The sequence below is a fragment of the Lygodium microphyllum genome, chromosome 8 (assembly GCF_053477565.2).
Source record: "Lygodium microphyllum isolate KBCC chromosome 8, Lygodium_microphyllum_v1.1.10, whole genome shotgun sequence".
NCBI classification, from domain to species: Eukaryota; Viridiplantae; Streptophyta; class Polypodiopsida; order Schizaeales; family Lygodiaceae; genus Lygodium; species Lygodium microphyllum.
The window spans coordinates 119,569,247-119,585,655 of NC_141142.1; the positions used below are offsets into that span (position 1 = coordinate 119,569,247).

General features: G+C 41.3%; 1 protein-coding gene across 2 annotated transcripts in view; it reads left to right on the forward strand.

Moving 5' to 3' along the window:
• The first annotated feature begins 1,334 nt into the window (after positions 1-1,334).
• Positions 1,335-16,409, forward strand: part of LOC148032795 (cullin-1-like) — a 35,189-nt gene continuing 20,114 nt past the window's right edge. The window contains exons 1-6 of one of the 2 annotated variants that reach the window (XM_087683464.1): positions 1,335-1,715; positions 1,832-1,931; positions 2,019-2,204; positions 2,326-2,373; positions 2,459-2,662; positions 2,741-2,818. In XM_087683464.1, the coding sequence (XP_087539590.1) occupies positions 1,585-1,715; positions 1,832-1,931; positions 2,019-2,204; positions 2,326-2,373; positions 2,459-2,662; positions 2,741-2,818 (747 nt within the window). In that variant the 5' untranslated portion in view covers positions 1,335-1,584. The remainder of the gene's footprint in view (positions 1,716-1,831; positions 1,932-2,018; positions 2,205-2,325; positions 2,374-2,458; positions 2,663-2,740; positions 2,819-16,409) is intronic. The other variant, XM_087683463.1, reaches the window with a different exon arrangement.

Sequence of the window (16,409 nt, forward strand, 5' to 3'; positions counted from 1 at the left end):
GCACTAGATTGCCTGAAGGAGATATAAGTGTCTACTCTAAATGAAGTAGCTCAAAGTTGAATTTTAGCAATGTTGCCCATAAAGCTATAGTAAATAGTGTGACAGTTACCTAGGTAAATGTCCAAAATAGAGTGCTCCCACTACCAACAGGGAAGTTCGAATAGCAATAGGACTTAAATTCAGCTAGCAATATCTAAGAAAGAGCATGCAACTCTAAGTACCATATATTGTCAAAGAAACCAAAAGTGTTAGATAAATATGTATCCCACGTGCGAGGTAACCATGTATATTAGCTGATTGTGCATGAGAGAACTCCAAGCAACAATGAGATCTATCAAACTACTATCAACTCACTACTCTTGTGAACAATGAAGCTCAATATATAATGAAGCATGTATCCTTGATTGATAATCTTTCTAATGAGTTCAAGTATTGGAGAATCAAATATCAAATAGAGATCAATTCATAGTGATTATTGATTGTAAGGACAAAGCTCTACATAAGCCAATGAGCTTAAAAAGATCCCACGAGCTCCAAAAGACAAACTTTCACAATACAAAATTGAAAATACTCCCATTGGAAGCAAATTAGAGTGTTGAAGAGCAAAACAAGCTTAGTGCATATACATCATAATATCTGGAAGCCCAATAATGTTAAGTAATACATTCGAGAGCATATAAGCGACATAAATTTCCAAGCACATAAGTGGTAAAGCATTGACCAATGCTACCTTTGCTAAATATGAGTGTAAAGGGGTGTGAAATCAAAGCTAAAAGCTCAAGCAAGAGCATATCCAATATAACTAGAAGTGTTAAGCATGGATATGATCCAATAGCACTATAGAGCCTTCTCGAGCATTAATACATCATAGCATTAAACCTTCAATGCATGAGCATCAAAGAAGCATAAATCTTCATGATTTTGCTATCCCAAACTACGAACATGTCTATTCACAAAACAAAACCAAAGCTTAGTTCTCTCCTTGGTTGGTTGGGGGGGGGCGGGTGGTAAGGGCCAAAAAATGTGTCCCTTTTCATAAACATTCATCGACAGTTGTACTAACCTATAAAAAATAAGTATTGATTTCTTTGATAGTTGCATAGAAGGGGAGGATTGTATACTCGGAGACTGAAACGGACCCATACAAAACAACTATGGATTTCTTTGATAATTTCATAGGAGGGAGGGAAGACTTGTGTACTCTGAAACCGAAACCAAAGCTTCGTGGGAGCGTTGGGGTCGGCAAAAAATTGCGTCCAAGTGGCAACCGAGCTCTCCGTGTGAAAGGCGGGTCCTATGAAGAAATGTGAGAGTCAGAGTCCCTTCAAACGGAGGGCTTTTATCACGACTGTTCATGCGGTGCAGCAGAAGGCCAGAGGGATTTACACAGAGAGATAGACACAGCGACACAGAGAGAGAGAGAGAGAGAGAGAGAGAGAGTCAGTCCAGGAATTGTAGTCTCGCCTCGCGTGTCGTCATCGGGTCCTTCCTTCCCACGTCGATCCCCCCAGCTCCTACATCGGGCTGCCGCGATCCCTCCGCTCCCTTCCTCCCTTCGCCATCGCTCGCTGATTGCCATCTGCAATGGAGCGGCGGGTGATTGAGCTCGAGCAAGGCTGGGATGTGATGAAGAGCGGCATCGCAAAGTTGAAGAATCTCCTCGAAGGCGTCCCGGAGCAGCAGTTCAATCCCGATGAGTACATGAGGCTGTATACGTATCCTTACCGTTTCCATCTTTTTTCTGCGTTTCCATGTCAGAATGCGAGCCACTGTATGCCACGCTTGCAGTCTTTCAATGTCAATATCTGTTACTTAACTTATTTACCTTCAGAACTATCTACAACATGTGTACACAGAAACCCCCGCAGGATTACTCGCAGCAGCTGTATGACAGATATAGAGAATCCTTTGAAGAGTACATCCATTCCATGGTATGCAACTGCTTCTCCCATCGTTTGTTGTAGGCAAATTGCCGGTTGCAGCATGCTTAGGTTTTCTGTCATGTTTCACTTTGGCAGGTTCTGCCTGCCTTAAGAGACAAACATGATGAGTTTATGTTAAGAGAGCTCGTACGGCGCTGGGATAATCACAAGATTATGGTCCGATGGTTATCACGCTTCTTTAATTATTTGGATCGATATTTTATTGCAAGAAGGTCACTTCCAGCGCTTTCCGAAGTTGGCCTAATAAGTTTCCGAGACCTGGTAATGCCAACGTGTTGAGCGCACAAAAATCTGGGATCTAAAATATTACTTGTTTACAACCCATGTTTTATCATGCATACAATGGCTGATTGATGATTTACCCTTTGTATGCATCTTTCAGGTCTATGAGGAGCTGAAGTTTAATGTGAAGGATGCAGTTATTGCATTGGTATGGGTTGTCACCAGATAATGAAATAAATAGTAGTCTGTTCTCATCAACAGTAGATTTACAGTGGTAATGGTTCATGTTGTAGATTGACAGAGAACGGGAGAACGAGCAGATTGATCGAGCCTTGTTAAAAAATGTGCTAGGCATTTTTGTGGAGATTGGAATGGGAGGGATGGACACATATGAGAATGATTTTGAAGCGTTTTTACTTCAAGATACTGCTGCTTATTATTCACGAAAAGCTGCGTCTTGGATCGAAGAAGATTCATGTCCTGACTACATGCTTAAGGTGTACAATTGTTTTGTTGAAGCAAGCTACTTTGGTTCTTGTGCATGGAAACTTACACGGTGTCTGAATGATTGCCAGGCAGAGGACTGCTTGAAGAAGGAAAAAGAAAGGGTTGGACACTACCTCCATGCCAGCAGTGAATCAAAGCTTTTAGAGGTCAGCTGTGTCCTACATCTGCCTGGCATACTGTGTTGGGGTAGAGTTAAAATTATTTTGCAGAATGTTATTTAGTTAAACCACCTTGTCATTTATAGGAAAGCTATTCTTGCTGCATGTGGTCAAGCTTTAAGGTCCATAGAAATTGTGTAAACCCAATTGAATTTCATTATCCTTGAACACCGTTGACACATTGTAATGTTAGTCTCTTGTACTTTCTTACTTTTTGCCATTCACATGTCTAGAGACGCTGGAGTTGATCTGCCTTGCAAGTTGCGATGGACATTGAGATGGGTCTACTCTTCTTATATGTTTATCAGAAGCAGTGGAAACCCAAAAAAACGTCAACTTTCTGAAGAATTTGAAGATTAGCATCTTATGCCTAAAACTCTGAAATATTGCCTTGCTCTTCATTAAGCACAATTAACCTACCGGCTGTGTAACTGCAACTCTGTTATGTAGTTTGCTTTCTTGACAGAGCTTTTGATCAGAGTGCATCTATTATGAATCATGATAGGATTTGTCTGGAATCCTGGCCTCCATTCACTCTCTTGCTCCTAGCACTTCTGCTGCTAGGTGTTCTGCCTCCTTTATGTAGAAGACAAACCATAAAGAAATGCAAAAGCAAGGAAAGGAGAAAATTTATGCCATAAGAGAGTCTTACCAAAATCCACAATTTTCTAGAGAATAAGAGAACCCAAATCTGAAATAGAGGTAACTCGTATTTCATTAAAGGATTAATATCTGTGTATACAGGGGAGAATGGCTGAAAAGCAGTGTATTCATGCTCGACGGTCTAGAAGAGCATCATCTGATACTCCTATATATTAAATCAAAGAGCATGATCCAATTTATACTCCCATACATTGAATGATCAAAGTACGTGCTGTCCTGGTCAGGATAGACACACAATCAGCAGTGTTCAGTCAACAAATGATTGTTAGGTAGTTGTTAGGCAGTTGTGGAGGGTTGACGTAGACTCAAAGTGATGCCAATCAGAGGGGTGAATATTTGGCCAACAATGCAAGGGTAAATGAAAGCAAGAATTGATGGAAACAGAGGTGTGATGATGTGAAGGAAGAATGAATGCAAGAAAATGGGGGAGATGAAGAACAAGGTCCCCATGACTTGAGAGAGGATCAAAATAGGTTTGACATGGACACAATGGCACATGGCAAAACTGGTGCCTAAAGTCAATTACTTTTCTTATCCTCATCCTTGTTGCCTAACAGTGGTATTAGAGCAGTCTCAAACGCTGCCAGCTGTTACATTCGTGTTGCCTTGTTAACTTAGCCTTGTGTATTTGCCAGCCCGCTGCCGAAGGCCCGACTTGCTGCAGAACATGTCAAGGACTGTTGAATTTTAGAAGAAGAAAAAGAAGAAGTTGCAACTTGCAGAAGAATGTCCAGCTCCACCACTCAATATGTGTTTGCCAGTCACCTGCAATAGCCACACTTTAGCCTTGCTGACTTGTCTCCTGTCCCACGGCCTGTTTGCCACATTCATTTGCACATCCAGTTTGCTAGTTGTGCTTGACTCTTTGTGATGTGACCCATCAAATGTCCCTAGTGATACCTTCCTCTTGTGACCCATTGAATGTGCCGCTTGCCTAGCAATGTCCTCTATCTACTTCACGTACCAATTGCCTGCCATCAGACCTTTGCCGTATGTCATGTGTCACCTATTGCTCGTAGCTTGCATTGGCTTTCCATGTCACTATCATCTCCTAGCTGTCTCGACAAAGCTAAGTCTTGAGTTTTCTTTTGTTAAACCTGTCATAAAGATTTAATTTATTCTTTAAGAGGAGTTCACACACAATTTTGGGGTTTTTGACTTGTGTCAAAATCCATAAAAAATTCTCACAATTTTCCTAATAAAAATTGGGGCTTTTCACGTTGTTACTCTTTTGTATCCAGTTAAGGCATCCAAGACACATTTATAGCCACTCGACACTCGCCTTCAACAATGCTTGATGACATTGTCGCAAGCAACCAATATTGATTGTGATTTCCTCAGCTTCGAAATCAGGGTGGATTCTTATCTTGCTAAAATTTGTTAAAAAAAAAAAAGATATATGGTTGGGATTAGACACTGGCCATGCTCACACGTGTGCTAAGACCTTGTTTTCCCCTTGTTTAGATTCACAAAGGAGTCATGTTTTAAGGGGGGATTGTAACCACTTTACGCATAACCTTTGGGTTGATCCCAAAAGCTATATCCTCGTATTTGGCCTTTGCCTATGTGCTTTGTGCCCCTTGAGCCATATCGGCTATTGATCAGCCCTTGAGCTATGCATACGTACCTCTAAACTATGTCTTATTTTGATATTTCTCGTTTTATATCTATAGATCAGAGTACTTTAGGGCCATGTTGAAGAACGTTGGAGAGTAAGGGCCTAACTATACCCCCCTAATCTGAGACTTTACACACTACCTTCATTTAGAAGGAGAAGTATATTGTGGAGCAAGCTGCATCAAATATAAAGAGAGATTGGGAGAAGAATGTTGTCACACTCATCGTTGATGGGTGGAGTGACAAGGAAGAGGTCAATCGATGATGTATTTCATGTCATCTCAAGATGCTTCAGGGCTTGGAAAGTCTGCAAATAAGCTTGTAGCAGAGTGAATCTTTGCCATTGAGAGTATCGGGCTACATCTTGTGGTTGGTTTTGTGGATGATTGTGAGTCCACAAATCTAGTCATAGGTGCCATTGTTCAAGGAGTGTATAAGCACATTATATCTTCTTATTACATGGCACATTGCTTGAACAACCTTTTGAAAGATATTGGTGAGTTGGATTGGGTTGAGCCAGTGATACATGATGCAAATCAAACGGTCATTTTTATTTTGAATCACCAATTTCTTTGTTATGAGTTTACAAAAAGATCAAGAAAGATGTTGTTAAAGTATTCAAAAATACGCTTTATCTATAACTTTTTGATGTTGAGACGCCTTAGAGATTGCATAGGTGCAGTGAGATCGTTGTTTGTTAGTGATGAGTTTAGTGCTTCTCCATTAGCAGCCACTTCCATAGGTACATTATGCAAGGAAAAGGCAAGCCGCAAAGAGCATGGCTTTTGGGAGGATGTAAAAAGAATTAATGCAATGGTATATCCTATTGCACACTTGTTGCAACTTGTTGATGGTATATAGCATTGGCAAAGTGTATAAGGCAATGGATTGGATGATCAAGAAGTTAAAAGATGTAGTTGATGATGAGAAATATGAGGAGATACACGATCTATGTATTGGGAGGTGAAATGCCTATAGTTCACCTTTGTATTCATTTGCCTTTGTTGTGGACCTTGAGTTTTAGGGTAAGGATCAAGAAAATGATGTTGATGTGAATCTACATTGGAGGCTTATTCTAGAGTACATGGTGTCCGATGTAGATACCATGCACAAGATTAGAGATCAACTCGCTATGTATAGGAAAAGACGAGGCTCTTATAGTTGTGATGATGCTTAGTTGGACTGTTGCAGGATTGGGGCACCTTTATGGTGGGAGGACTTTGGACTTTGGATTAGATGGGCCTAAGTTGTAGAAGTTGGCTATCTGCATCCTGAGTTGGGCAATAAACTTCTCTTGTTGGAGCAATTATGGAGCATCTACAGTCATATTGCCTCAAAGAAGAGGAATCACCTTGGAGTGGAAAAGGCGAATGATTTGGTCTTTGTCAGTGCTAGCTTGAGGATGCTTTATAAAAGTGTTTCGTCATAGCTTGATCCATTTACCTAGTGGAAGATGGAGTGGGAGGAGGAGCATGCTTGTCTTATGGAGACTCTTCTTGGTACCCATGATCATGAGACTAGCACTTCGAGAGCTACAAATTTTCATTTTCCTGTGGATGACAATGATGCCCTCTAGATTTGGGCTTGATTCTTGCTAAAGTTTTCTTTTTTATGTCGCTTTATGGTTGGTTACAGCCTCATAGTTAGTTGCCTATGTGATGTCATGATCTATTGAAAGTAGTTAATTGTTACTTTCATTGTTTAGTCTTTTTGACATTTGTTTTTAGTTTGGACTCGAGTTTTCATGTCACATGAATCATGATAGTGGATAGATCCTCCTTTGTAATACATCGATTTTAAAGTTTATCTATGCGGTTTCTCATTTGTCATTTGTCATTTGCTCGTCTCGTGTTCATTATGTGACATGCTAGTAAATAAAATTAAAATTGATGTTTTTAAAGCTTTAAGTGTGCTTCTTTGTGTATTTCATTATAATAAAGTCCAATGTGATGAACTAAAAACTATTTTATATGTAAAAATCCATTTTATAAATGTGCCAACAACCCTCTTCCTCCCCTCCCTCCCCTCCCTCCCCTCTCCCCAACCCTCGAAAAATAAAAAAGTCTCCATTCCTTGGTTTTGGTTGTTCCCCATCCCCATTCTTGTCCCTTGTCCCATGTTACTATGACGAGAACCCTCTCTTGACCGGTCACATAGATCCGAGCAGCCATCTTCTTCCCCTTCTCCATGTCTCCCATAGGGTCCATCCTTCCAACCCTTAGATGCCTATGACGGCATTGACAGTACAGGTGTCTATTCTTTTTTCTCTTCCCAAAGAAGACTGTTTGGATGGATCAAATTAATCATTTTGGTCCTGTAAGGTGGAATTCTTGACACCTTCTATCTTTGGGAGTTTATTACCCACCTTATTCCTTGTTCTGTGGAGGATCCCAGAATGGGATTGATGATGGATCGCATGGCCCTATGGGATCGGCTCAATTCTAAAGCTCAATCTTTCCTCTTTATGAGCTTACATGATTCTGTCTTAGTGCATGTGTGCAGGTTGCGGTAGGTAGGGGATGTGTGGATGAAGCTTGCTCCTTTGTACCATTAGAAGACATTTATCCACTAGATTACTCTTGAGAAGAAGTTACAGATACTCACTGTTGATGACTCTTCTTCCACGAAGGATCACATCAGTAGGTTGAAGGATATGAGAGATGAGCTTTTTTCCCTCGACAAGATCATCTCTTCGGAGGATATGGCCATGATTCTTTTGACTTAGTTGCTCTCCCCTAAATACGATGTCTTCTACACAAGCCTTCTTACATCGAGGACTTGAGACTCTTCTATAGGAGGAGCTTGCCTTGCTCGTCTTGGGGAGCATGGTGAGAGTGTAAAAGAGGTGACCCATGGATCCATCTCCATGAAAGCTTTTATTGTAGGTATGGGAGGTGGGAAGCAGAAGAAGCAAACAAAGGACAAGCCCAAGTCCAAGGAGGAGACACAGAAGCATTCTTTAGGCTTTGACATAGATTCAGAGAGACCTTGATGCCTACATGGTGGGAAGGGGAGGCATTGTGAGGAGGAAGTGTTGGAAAAAGTACCCTTACCTTCGTCCAAGAGCGAAGGGTGGAGCTATGTCATTCGAGCCTTCCTCTACCTCTACACCAACTATTACCCATAAGTCTGTGCTCCTTCATATCCATGTAATGGAGGAGCCTTCTTCAGTGGTTGACTAGTCTTCGGAGAGGGGGGGGACATTGGTACTGAGTCATATGACTTCCATGAGTTGATATGCTATAGGATCTTCATGTTAGTAGTCATGTTTATCATGCCTTGTTATCTCCTGCCTGTGAGCTAGACGAGGACTTTTGGAGCTTTGACAAGGCTGTCATGTGTTTTGATGGGGGGGGCTACTCATTCTAGAGTGGCTATTTGGGTGCGTTTCTTTTGTTTAGCAAGTTCTAGTATGTTTCCCATGGGCGGTTTCTGCATTTTGTGGGTTGTTCACACTTGTTGGACATTGTCCTTGCCAATCGGATTTTTAGGTGGCCATTTGGCATTTTCTAGGCATTTATTGTGCCACGACCAGCATTATGGCATTTCCAGAGTTCAATAGGACAATTTAGGGGTTTTGTGGCTATTTATAGCCATTCCCCACTTGGCAGTCATTCAGATCATCATCTTCCCTCTTCCTTGGCAGGTGCACACTCAGACTCCATTATCTTCCTCCTTCTCCGATGTTGCTGTCATCATCAGCGTGATTTGGTGCCCTCACTGATGCTGAGAGCTGTGTATAGGGATTGATCAGTCCATCATCATTGTATCAACATTCTTCTTTAGTTAGCATTGTCGTGACGCTGCGCGTCCACCACTATGAACGTGAGGGCAGAGTTTTTCGCCAGGAATTTGAACTCATTAGTTAGTGTCATTAGGAATTTGTTTTCTGTTGTGTGTCTCTTTTCATTTGCTGTTAAGTTTGAACTGTTAGTTTGAATATTTGATTGTGTGGTTCCATCCTAAATTTTTTGTATTTGCTGAGTAGTACTCAGGCACAAATAACCCATGTGTATGTCTGTGTGTGTGGTAGCTCATATGAATGCTTGCTTGTGTGTCTACATTGTTTATGTATCCAAAAACTTCTAAAATGATGCAAAGGTTTTTAATTATAGTGCTGTAGGAATATGACACCTTCATCCTTTGCACAGGCTGAAGAAGAGCAAGTAGATTGTGTCTGTTTGTGGCAAGGCAATTGCTAATTGACATCACCACATGTCAACCTATGTGTGAGGAACCAACACGACTTCCATGTGGTGGCATGAAGAAGATATGAGGAAGGCGAAGCATGATATCTAACCTAGAAAGCTTCCCTTGTAGCCTTTCGTTGCAACCATTGCATCGGCTTCTATGATTAGGCCCATCTTTTCTCTATATCATCAACACGACTTCCACGTGGTGGCATGAAGAAGATACGAGGAAGGCGAAGCATGATATCTAACCTAGAAAGCTTCCCTTGTAGCCTTTCGTTGCAACCATTGCATCGGCTTCTATGATTAGGCCCATCTTTTCTCTATATCATCAACACTACTACAACAATTTGATCATGTGGATCCAGCATGGAAGCATCACATGATGCACGTAGCAAAAGCCAAGCTCAAAGGATCATCAGCATAGCAACATGCATTATCTCAAGTGTACCCTATGTCATGGTGAATGATAGGACATTACGAGGAACCACTATGTTGACATGGTGAATGATAGGACATTACGAGAAACCACTATGGTTAAATGAGATGATCATGCTCACTGAATTCCCAAAACTCTTCTAACCTATTGTCAACTAAATCTTCTTCCTCAACTATGATATTTCTTATGCTGCTGAATTCATATATGAAGAGTTGGAGTGACTAATGCTAATCTTAGAGAGGTCTTTCCAGTTAGGACAGATTGCTTCGGATTGGAGCTCGTATATTGCCATTGAGATAGTCTCTTTTATCATTAAAGAATTTGGACTTTTATGCATTGTTGAAAACTGCAATACACGAGACCTTTGTCATTAAATCTGTTGTCTTGTATCGATCTTGATCTTGCTCCCATCTCGTATAGTGTCCCGGCAACGAGCGACTTTCGCAAACTCCCGTGCAACATCTGGATTCCGTGCGACAACGTAGAATTCTCCATCATCTTCTATTTGCTCGCTCTCTCTCTCTTTCTCTCTCTCTCTCTCTGCTTTTCTCTTTGTGTTCGTGTTTCTCTTCTGTTGTGCACTCTCACGTAGATCATCACCTAAGTGAGGACATAGTTTGGAGATTTCTTGTAGAAGAGCAGGTTTTCATTGTGGAGGAGCAGCCTAGATTTTCAAAACGCAGATTTTCAGCTTGCATTTATTGCGTTTATAGCTCGAATAGGTGGTCCAGTGACCGTTTGAAACCCTAGGCAGCTAGGCGACAGTCTCCAAGGACGAGGCAGCCGCTTTTTGGCATTAACCAGCATCAACTTTTGCATTTTGTTCAAAACATAAATTTGCATTTTTGCAAGTGTTCATTTCCTGGTGCATGTGTCAATATATTTTTGTAGACGATAACTCTTTGTTGTGGGCGATAGTTTTTTTGTGCAAGTGACAGCCTCTTGGTGGTAGGTGGCAATTGTTTCTCTGGCCAACACAGCTTTCTCGGAGATTGTAGGTTCAAAGATGTCGTATCATCAGTTCTTTGCTGACTTAGAGGAGGATGTCTATATTTCTTCCTCTAAGAGACGAAGAGTTTTTTATGCTAGTTCATGTAACAAATGGAGGTCTCCTAGCCCGTTTGTACAGGATCCATGTCCTCCCTGTTCTCTCCATGTTTCACAGAAGGCCCGGTTTGTTGGCTTTCATATGCCATTCATGGCATCCTTGATACAAGTGCCCATACTCCCTTCTTTGCCCAAAGAAGACCGGCTTGATGGTTCCAACTACTCGCTTTGGTCGTGTAAAGGGGAGTGTATCCTTGATACCTTCAATCTTTGGGAGTTTGTTACCCACTCTTTTTTCTGTCCAGTGGAGGATCCCACCATTGGATCATTGATGGATCGTGTGGCCTTATGGGATTGGCTCAATTCTAGAGCTCAATCTTTCCTCTTTACGAGCTTATAGGATTTTGTCCTAGTACATGTGTGCAGTTTGAGGAAAGTAGCGGAAGTGTGGACAAAGCTTGCTTCTTTGTATCATTAGAAGACATTTTTCCACTAGATTACTCTCGAGAAGAAATTATAGATGTTCGTTGTTGATGATTCTTCTTTCACTAGCCTTCTTACATAGAGGACCTGTGAAAAGCTTCTATGGGAGGAGTTTGTTCCGCTTGTTTTGGAGCACGTTGAGCGTGCCAAAGAGGTAGCCAATGGATCTACCTTCATCAAAGCTTTTGTTAAAGGTTTGGGAGGGGAGAAAAAGAAGAAGAAAGGGAAGTCAAAAGCTAAATGAAAAGAGAGTTCTTTAGGCTTTGGCTCTGATTCGGAGAAGCCTAAATGCCCATACTGAGGGAAGGGGACACATTCAGAGGAGAATTGTTGGAAGAAGTACCCTCATCTTCATCCGAGAGCGAAGGATGGAGCTAAAACATCTGAGCCTTCTACCTCTACTCCAGCATTTACCCATGAGTCAGTATTCCTTCATATTGTTGACTTGGAGGAGCGTTCTTTAGTGGTTGCCTCATCTTCTTAGAGGCCTTGGCTGGTTGATAGTAGTGCTTCTAGTCATATGACTCCACAAGGTGATTTGTTGCGGGATCTATGCCCTTCTAAGGGTTCTGTCACTGTTGGTGACATTGTTTCGGTGCATATTTGTGTTGCTTTGCCTTTATTTTCCAATTGTGCATTGAGCTCCCTTTCATAGGTTCCAGACTTGGGCTTTCCACTCCTCTCAATTTATGGCCTTACTAGGCTTGGTACTTGGGTTGTCTTCACCGAGCATGTTGTTTGTATCGAGGATTCTTCTATATAGGGGCTCTTATTGCGACAGGTTGGCAGGAGAGTGAGCTTTATAGGCTCCATTTCCCTTCCCTTATGTAGAGTCCTCTGAGGCAGTTGTCTATTGCTACACCATTCTCGCTTGTGTACCATCTTTTCCTCAGGTTCCTTTCCATCCCCCATCCTCTCCTCCAGTGGTTTTCTCGTATCCCTCCATTCCTTTTTGAGGGGGATGATCTCAATGATGTGGTTGTGGATTTCTTGGCCCCTAGTATTTTAGAGGGGGTTTGCTAGGATCGTGAGTAGTTTCTTCATTGACAGTCTTCATCGACAGACTTCATCAACATTGGCATTCCTCTTGCCACCCCAGGATTCGTTTATTCTTTGGCCTTTAGTCACATCCAAGATCTAAGAGGGGGTGTTAGCAGTCATGTTTGCTATGCCTTGTAATCTTCTGCCTATGAGTCTTAGTTTGAGTAAGATGAGGACTTTTGGAGCTCTAACAGGCCTATCATGTGTTTTGATGGGGGAGGCTACTCATTCTAGAGTGGCTATCTAGGAGCATTTCTTTTGTTTGTCGGGTTGAGTGTGTTTTCCATGGGAGTTTTTACATTTCCTAGGCTATCCACACCTGTCGGACATTGTCCTTGCCAATTGGATTTTTTGGTGGCCATCTAGCATTTTCTAGGCATTTACTATGCCATGACGAGCATTAAATGCTGGTCGGCCAACATTAATGGCATTTCCAAATTCCAATAGGCCAATTTAGGGGTTTTGTGGCTATTTATAACCATTCCTCACTCAGCAGTCATTTAGATCATCATCATCCTTTTTCCTTGGCAGGTGCACACTCTGACTCTATCGTTTTCCTCTGTATCTAGTGTTGCCGTCATCATTAGGGTGATTTGGTGCCCTCACTGGCACTGTGGGCTACGTGCAGGGATTGATCAATCCAACATCATCGTATCAACGCTCTTCTCTAGTCAGTGTAGTATTCTTCCCTCATCTTGTGGGTTCTCTCTTTGCTTCTCTCTGTGTTCGTGTTTCTCGTCCGTTGCGTACTCTCACACTTCATCCATTTGAGGGTTTAGTCACTTCCACAAGATCTTTCCCATCCCCCACCCTCTCCTTTGGTGGTTCTCTCCTACCCTACATCCCTTTCAAAGGGGGACGATCTTGGTGATGCGGCTGTGGATTTCTTGGACCCTAGTGTTTTAGAGGGGGATTGTGAGGATCGTGAAGAGCTTCTTCATGAGTGGTCTACATCGATGGACTTCATTGGCATTGGTACTCTTCTTGTCACCCTTGGATCCACCTCCTCTTTGGCCTTAAGCCACATCCAAGATTTGAGAGGGGATGTTACCAGTCATGTTTGTCATGCATTGTCATCTCTTGCTTGTGAGCCTTGGTTTAAGTTAGACGGGGACATTAGGAGCTCTAACATGTCTGTCATGTGCTTTGATAGAGGAGGCAGCTCATTCTAGAGTTTGCATTTCTTCCTTTAGTCGGCTTATGAGTGTTTTTCAATCAATTTCCAGCATGTGGTGCCCTGTTAGACAATATCCAGCCTTGCTACGAGTGTGTGCCTGCATCAGCTGCCACACCAGCATTTGTCCCATTTTTTTAATGAGCTTGACTGCATTAAATGCGGTTGGCCAGGCTGGCACAGGTTGGGGCCAGCAGCTGGTCGGCCAGTTTAGGCTGATTTCAGCTCATTATAGCTGGTCTGCCAGTTTAGGCTGACCATTGCCTGGTTGGAGCAGTAGTCGCTTGATTAGGAATGGTCAAAACAGTCCTGAAATCAACAAAGAAAACATAGCAAGAGCATAGAACCTGAAATTTGATACCATATAGAAGTGGAGCAGCAATGGAAGCGTAAATATATGCTGCAATAAATTGCTGAAACACGACAAAAGAGAAAGGGAAAGAAAGAACATTGAAGAACACAATACAGATGAGAACTTAGATGCATGCTTGGGAAATGGAATCCATATATCCAACACGAGATAGTCGCACATCCAACACGAGATAGTCGCATATACAACATTGAGTCATTGGTTGTGTGGGCACCGGCACTTGCTCCTCTCTCCATAGAGTCTCGACATGTGCGATGGCAGATGAGTGATTGAGTGAGGAGGAGCCTAAATATGTAGGACAAAAATATGTCCTCAATACGATCATGTTGGTCAGCATTTAATGTTGGTTGGCCAACAATAAATGCTAAATATGACCAAAATGAATACCATAAAAAATGCCTAAAATATCCTAAATAATGTGCCTAGCCCTCTACATGCATAGACTCACACATGAAGTGACATATTTGCCAATAGGCCTAACCTTGGTGTTTGATACATAATCCCACAATTGCTTTGCAACAAGTACGCATCTCATCATATATGCCCACATTAGGTAGTTGGTTCCATCCAATGCATTACCATCCCAAAGCATGTTTAATCAATCATTTTGAGTTGCCATTTTTTGCTGTATATTATAGATAATTCCAATCAACTTTGTTGTCCAAAGTACTTTCTAGGTGCAACAGCCTGGCACAAAGGAAAAGCAAAGAGGAGCTAGAAAACTTACAATTTCCAGCTTGAATGATGATGTTGAAGCTAGATGTTGAAGAGGGTGTTGAGAATTCGGTGGGAATTTGGTTCCAATGTTCCCAAATATAAATGAATTTTTGTATATCAAATTGTTATCAAGACATATTGGCTCAAGATTCAAATTAATTTGATGCTCATTCACTTGAAAAGGCGATTTATATTATTTGGGTGTTTCAAAATATGGTTAAATGTTCATCTTTCTATTCATAGGTGGCCAATGGCTAGAATGCGCTAGAATTATACTTTAGTCGACATTGATAAGATGCCCAAGAGAAATTACGAGTTAAGTTTGGCGGTCAGATTGACTAGAAAGCCCAGATGATTAAGACTTTTTCACTCTGATAGTCACATTGATTAGAAACCCATATAATGAGTGGTTTTATAAAGTGAAACTAGCTTATAATCAAAGAAATAAACCATGAATTGGTGAATCCATACAATTAAGCTCTCTAGAGCCTAAATCTAGCGACTCTTAAAATTTAGGAGATTATTATTTTTGGAAGTTACTTAAATGGAAATTTTGTTTACGTCCAAGGCTTTAGAATTTTGCAAGGAGCAATTTTGTTTGTAGTAGCTGTCTCACATGCTTAACTATTTGAGAGATTTTTAGAGTAGAAGATTTAAAAGCCTCTTCTTCTCAGAAAGTGACATGTGGCATCTAGAATAGGACACGTGTCATTTTGAAGAGGCAAGTGTCCCTACACTTATCATTTTTAGCATTTCTGACATGATATTGGATTTTAGGATCTATGCACTTGTTGTACTTTTCTATTAATTTGAGGTCTTCAACCACCCTCTATGTTCTACTCTGGTGGTTCTATGTTGTATGGATTGTGATGAGTCATTATCATTGCATCATTGTATTGTATCAGATTACCTATGATCTGAGAGACAGTAGTAGCATTTCAGACAACTCATGTGTGAGTCTGGGCATGGCTAGGTTATTTAGGCATTTTATTATGGTTATTATGATGCTTATTTGGGGCATTTTATGCTGGCTGACCTTCCCTATTTTGGCACTATTTTCTTCTTTATATACCCAACTCCCTCCTTATTCAGACACATCATCACCTACAAGCTTTGTGGAGAGAGGGGGCTGGTGCTAGTGCTTGGGAGCCGGAGACTCACTATTGTACGCGTCATTCTCGTGTTTGGTATATGGATTTCATTTCTTGAGCACATCTTTGAGTTATCTTCTTTTGCACTGTTCTTCTATTTTCTCTCTCTTTTGTCTTGTGTTCAGCAGTTAGTTTCAGCACTTGTCTATGTTTCCATTGCTGCACCACTTCTGACTGTCCCATACCACCAGCCCACACAATCCGAGTTTGTGGATGCATACTTTGTTTAGTCATTTTCTAGTATACTCTACCTATTACCTACCTCTTGTAGCCTTTATGGCAATGGAGCTTATAGTCTAAATCACTTGCAGTTGCTGGTATAGACTTTTGAGTCTTGAGTTTTTTAATCTCGGATCATTGATATGCGAATCCTCTATTTTGGGAAAAGAAAGGTAGACTCTTGAGTCTTGAGCCAATCTGCGTGCAATAGTCAACTAGATTTGTGTTTAAACTTTAGATGGTTGAAGTTTATATTGAGCTTGTTGATGTAAGCTCTTAGTGTGGTATAGATGACTAGCTTTAACCTTGACTATTGGGTAAAAACTAGGGCAATGTATGATTCAGCCCTGATATTCAAACCATACTCCGTTCATACTTTCATACTTGTATGTGTATGACGAATGACTGCTGTATAAAAAAACTATTCGCAAGTTTATCTCCTACCGTTGTCTATTTCAAGCAAAGCTG